The 5,236-nt window shown below is 58.5% G+C and overlaps 1 protein-coding gene across 1 annotated transcript; it reads left to right on the top strand.

Annotated features, from left to right (window-relative positions):
* Positions 1 to 248: 248 nt before the first annotated feature.
* KLK1 (kallikrein 1) lies at positions 249 to 4,776 on the top strand (the record flags this gene model as incomplete). The annotated part of the gene is made up of 5 exons (XM_082607831.1): positions 249 to 294; positions 2,072 to 2,231; positions 3,481 to 3,767; positions 3,914 to 4,050; positions 4,603 to 4,776. 5 exons carry the CDS (start codon positions 249 to 251, stop codon positions 4,756 to 4,758), a joined length of 786 nt encoding a protein of 261 aa, XP_082463957.1. The 3' UTR covers positions 4,759 to 4,776.
* Positions 4,777 to 5,236: the final 460 nt, after the last annotated feature.

Below are 5,236 nucleotides of genomic sequence, written 5' to 3'. Positions count from 1 at the left end.
GGAATGCTTCCAGTGCGACTGAGGGCCTGCAGAGCAACAGCTGCTCCCTCTCCCGCCCCTTCCACAAGCTCTGGGTGTGGGAGAGGGTTGTCCGGCCCCCAGGAAGCAGAGGCAGGGCCTTGGCCAGCATCTGGGTGCCAGCAGGGCAGGGGTGGGGCCCTGGGGGAGTGAGGGCTTTAAAAGCCTCCTCAGGGAGGCTCCCCAGCTCCAAGCTCACCGCCTGCCTGCCCCTGGACACCTGTGTCGTCATGTGCTTCCCGGTTCTGTGCCTTGCCCTGTCCCTGGCAGGGACTGGTGAGATAGTGGGGAAGATGTGGGAGGGCGGCTGGGCCCCGAGTCTCTTGCTGCCCCCCGGCCCCGCTCCATGACTCCTTGCCCTCCCACATGGCACTGCAGCCTGCACCCCTGCGACCCAGTCTAGCCCAGACCAGGACACCAGGCTCTCTCTTCTCTCTCCCAGCCCCACCCTAAAATCCAACCTGACCCCCTCCTCAGTGTCACCTTGCTCTGCACTAGGTCCCTGCTCCCTCGGGAATATTACTCCCTCGGGAATAATCAGACTTTGCTCCTCTTCCCCACTCACATCCCTGCCCCCATCCACTTTACTAAAGGGGCAGATCCTGGGCCATCTCTGTCTCTCTCTTCCAAGGAGCCCCCCAAACCCATCAGATTCTGGGACCCTAATCACCCCTTCCTATCCCTAGTTCTCTATGGCCCAGGGATCCGGCTCTTGAGGCCCCAAATCCTACCACACCCTGGTGATTTTCCCCATCCAGCTGTCAGCTCCCCACTAGCTCCTTCAGTCCTGACATCTGGTCCCCCGCCATCCCCCAGGACCCCAAATTTCAGTAGACACCTATGCTTCTTCAAAAACAGACTTTCTGGTCTGTGACTAGGTAGGCCTCCCATCTGGTATCGGGGGGTGGGTTCTGCAAATGTCGCTTCCTCACCTCTTTGCTCCAGAACCCTCATCCCACAGCCCCAGCCATTTCCCCCAGGAAAAACATCCAGGACCCACAATCACATGCTCCTTTCCTTGGAGAATTTCCATCCTTCCCCAAGCTCCAGCCCTTTACCACCCAGAATTTGTCCTGTGCAGCTCTGGTTTTCTGGGAACCCGCCCACCAGGATCCCAACACGGACCTTCCCAGCCCAGCTGTCCTGCCCTAGGTATCCCAACATCTGATTCTGAAACCCCACAACAAGTGAGTTCTCTCTGTGTTTCCACAGCTGTTTGGCCCCTGAGATGCCTCCTCCTCCATTCCTGTCCTGGCGCTGCTCCCAAGAAAACCCCAGAACCCTCCAGTAGCCTCAGACCATGAACCCCAACCCCGTGAGAATCACTCGATCCCAGAATGACTGTTATTTCACTCTCCCTTCTCCTGAGTTCCCTCCCAGTCTGACCCCAACCTGGTCCCGGGGCCCTTGCTCTTGTTAGAATGCCATTCCTAGATCACAGGACCCCTTTCCCAGCCTAATCCTTTCATCCATTCTTTGATCTGGAACCCCATATCTCCCAGCCCCAATCCAGGACCCCCCAAATTCCCCAGATGCTCTTCTTGGCCCCTCTAACCTAATGCCCAGATCTGCATTCTTTCCAGAAGCCCAAAAGCTCATCCCAAGCCCTAACCATTTCATCAGCCTGAGAGCCCCTTAATCCTCCAAATCCCTCCTCCTGCAGCCTCTGACCTCGTCTCTTGGTGCCTCTATCCTTGGTTTCCCCTCTCAGAACCCATAGCCTCCTGTCCCCCAGTCCAAGAACCCAAATCACCCAACCCCCTCACCAAATGCCTGCTCCAGATGCTGTCTTGCTGTTCCCTACCCTAATCCTGGGGGTCAGCTCTGCACTCAGCATAGTCTCCACACCCAGGACCAGCCACCAACCCACAATCCCAGGGATGGCTCCAGAATTCCAGGCCCTTCCCAACGCCCCTGGCCCATGTTCAGACCCCCAGCTCTGGTCCTCTCCCCCCACGAACCTCCAATCACACAGCTCAGCTCCCTCTCCTAGCCCAGTCTCTTAGCCCCATTGCTAACTCCACCAGACCTGACCCAGCACCCCCATCCACAGGTGCTGTGCCCCCTATCCAGTCCCGGATCATAGGAGGCCATGAGTGTAAGAAGCATTCCCAGCCCTGGCAGGTGGCTCTGTACCATTTCAGCAGCTTCCAGTGTGGAGGTGTCCTGGTGGCCCCCCAGTGGGTGCTCACAGCTGCTCACTGCATGAGCGAGTGCGTAGGGGCAGGGGATCTGGAGAGGGGGGCACACCCAGGATTAAGCAGCCAGCACTGTCCCCTCGGATAACCTCAGGGGAGGCTGGGGGACCTGAGGCAGAGAGGGAAGGTTGTGGTCCAGGGTCACAAGGAGAGGGGCAGGGCTGGGACGGGATGACCCCAGGGAAGCCCTCTCCGTGGTTGCCTGGGTCTCTTGGGTCTCTCCTGTTGTCTCTCTTTCTGTGTCTGCCTCTGTCCTATGTCTGTGTGTGTCTCAGTAACTGGCTCTGCTGTGGGTCTGCCTGTGTGACTATGATTGGTGTCTCTCTCCCTCTCTCTTCTGTCTCCATTTCTCTGTGTCTCTCCCTGTCTCTGTCCATCTCAAGTGTCTGCTGCCATCTCTGTCACCTATGTCTCATCCTCCATCTCTCTGTCTCTCTCTGGGTCTCTGCCTCACTCCCTCTCCCATCACTACTGAGCACACCTCCACCCCAGAGAAGTGGAAGAGATTATCCATCCCTGGGCAGCCCCTCGCTCCAGGCCAATCATCCACTCCAGGGGGACACAGAGAAGGTCTAGTGTCAGCTGGAGCTGGGTGGGGGCAGCGGAGGGAAGGAGGAAGGAGGAGGAAGGAGAAGAGGAGAGAGGGAGCTGGGGCAGGAAGGGGACGCCGACCTTGGGCTGGGGGCCAGGCCACCCGCCTGCTGGGGAACCAGCCCCGCAGCCCCAGCTGCGGCTGAGCTGGTCGCCCCGCCCCCGCCCCCGCCCCCTCCTGTGCTCCTCGGCTTTCTCTCCCTCTCTCTCACCCCTTTGCCTCCTCTGCTTCTATTTCTCATTCTCTCTTCTTCCTTCCTCCTCCCTTCCTCACTTGGTCCGTTTCTCACTCTCCTGCCTCGTTCTGTTTTGTCCCTCCCTGCCTCTTTTTTTAGTCTGTTCTTCACGGTCTCTGTCTCTTCCTCCTCCTGTCTCCTATGCGCTCCCTCTATCTCCCTGCCTCCCCTCCATCCTTCCCACCCTCTCTACTGTTCTAAGCTCTTCTTTGACTCCATTTCAGTCTGTCTCTGTCTGTGACATTGTCACATTCTTTCATCTAGTTACTCGCAGTCTCTTTGTTTTCTGTGACTCTGAATCTTCCCTCGGTCTCTCTCTCCCTCTCTCCCCCTCTCTCCCCCCTTCCTGTTTCTCTTTCTCATTTCGGACCCTTCCTCGTGCCCTCCCTTTCTACCTCCTCTCTCATTCTCATCGTCTCCATCGTCTCCTTCACCAGCAATTACCAGCTCTGGCTGGGTCGCCACAACCTGTTTGAGGACGAAGACACAGCCCAGTTTGCCCATGTCAGTAAGGACTTTCCACACCCCGATTTCGACCTGAGCCTCCTGAAGAACGACACCCTCTCCCCAGGGGAGGACTACAGCCATGACCTCATGCTGCTCCGCCTGGAGAGGCCCGTCCAGATCACAGAGGATGTGCAGGTCCTGGAGCTGCCCACCGAGGAACCCCGACTGGGGAGCACCTGCTATGCCTCTGGCTGGGGCAGCATCGAACCAGATAAGTGTATGCCAGGGCCACACCGTGCAGCCTGGAGCCCAGGCACCTGGGTGTAAGGGAGGAGGGGGCTGGGGACCTGGACTCCGGAGTCTGGGGGAGGAGGGCGGAGGGGCTGGGGTCTGGCCACAGCCGTGTTTCTCCCTGGCCTGTAGTCATTTACCCAGATGATCTCCAGTGTGTGAACCTTACTGTCCTGTCCAATGAGGTGTGTGCCAATGCCCACCCCGAGAAGGTGACAGAGTTCATGCTGTGTGCTGGACACCTGGAGGGCGGCAAGGACACCTGCGTGGTGAGCCAGCCTGTCCCCCGGAGCCTTGAAGTGCTGGGGGAGGGCACTCAGATTCTGGACTGGGGTTCAGAGCTAGGCAGGCATCTGTCTCCATAGCTTCCCAGCTGTAGCTCTCTGCCCCCTTTCCTTCCTGTATCCCCCTCCCGGTATCCTGCACATAATAGTTCACCTGTTCCTCTAACACATGCTTACTGTCCAGTCAGAGAAAGCTTCTCCGGAGAGGTGACATCTGACATGAGCCCTGAGGGTGGGAGTGTCCTATAGATGGGTCCTCCCCACTGATCTGTCTGCAGGGACCATCCTCCTCCTGGATCATCCCCCCCCAACCCAGGGAAGAAACTGGACCCTGAGGTCCCATCCCCATTGGCAGCCACTGTCCCCTCTGTTGGAATCCCCACTCATGTTCTTCTGGGAGTGGACTCTGGAGACAATTGTCTCTTTTCCCAGAGATGGGGAGTCGCTGTCTGGATCTGTGCACCCAGGTCCAAGTGCTGGAGACCCCCAGGCCCAGCTAACCTCTCCCACACTCTCCCCCTCCCCCTTGTGCTGTAGGGTGACTCAGGGGGCCCGCTGATCTGCGAGGGTATGTTTCAGGGAATCACGTCATGGGGCCACATCCCGTGTGGTGCCCCCAATAAGCCCTCCGTCTACACCAGAGTGATTTTGTATGTGGATTGGATCAAGAAGACCATGGCTGACAACCCCTGAATGCCCCCGCCCTGTCCCTTACCCCCAGTAAAGTCGAATATGCATCAATTCCTGGTGTCATTTGGCCTTCCAGACGCTAGACACCTGGGAACTTGGGACCCATCCGGCCCAGACTAGAGCCTCCCCAGCCCTCCCGGTCTCTCTCGGCGGGAGATGTGCAGTTATGATCAGGGGGGAAAGGAAGGATCAGAGGCAGGTGTGGACAAAGAGGCAGAGAAAGGCTCAGACCCCAAAGGACAAGGCAAGAACTCTGAGCCCCACTCTGCCCTGGGGGAGAGCACGAAACGGAGGCTCGGACTCTTGAGAGATAGGGCCCACGTTTTATTGTGGCAGGAAAGCCAGGAAGGGGCGGGGGGTATAATTGCAAACCACGCCTCCCTGGGGAGGGGTGTGTTCCGCCGAGGAGAGGGGCTACATCAAATGCTGGGCAGTGTCGTGTCGGCCCGGGGCAAGACTGGACATCCTGGGGCGGTGCTGG

Source organism: Mesoplodon mirus (genome assembly GCF_964341445.2).
Source record: "Mesoplodon mirus genome assembly, chromosome: 19".
Taxonomy (NCBI): Eukaryota; Metazoa; Chordata; class Mammalia; order Artiodactyla; family Ziphiidae; genus Mesoplodon; species Mesoplodon mirus.
This window is presented reverse-complemented; position numbering and strand designations above follow the sequence as displayed.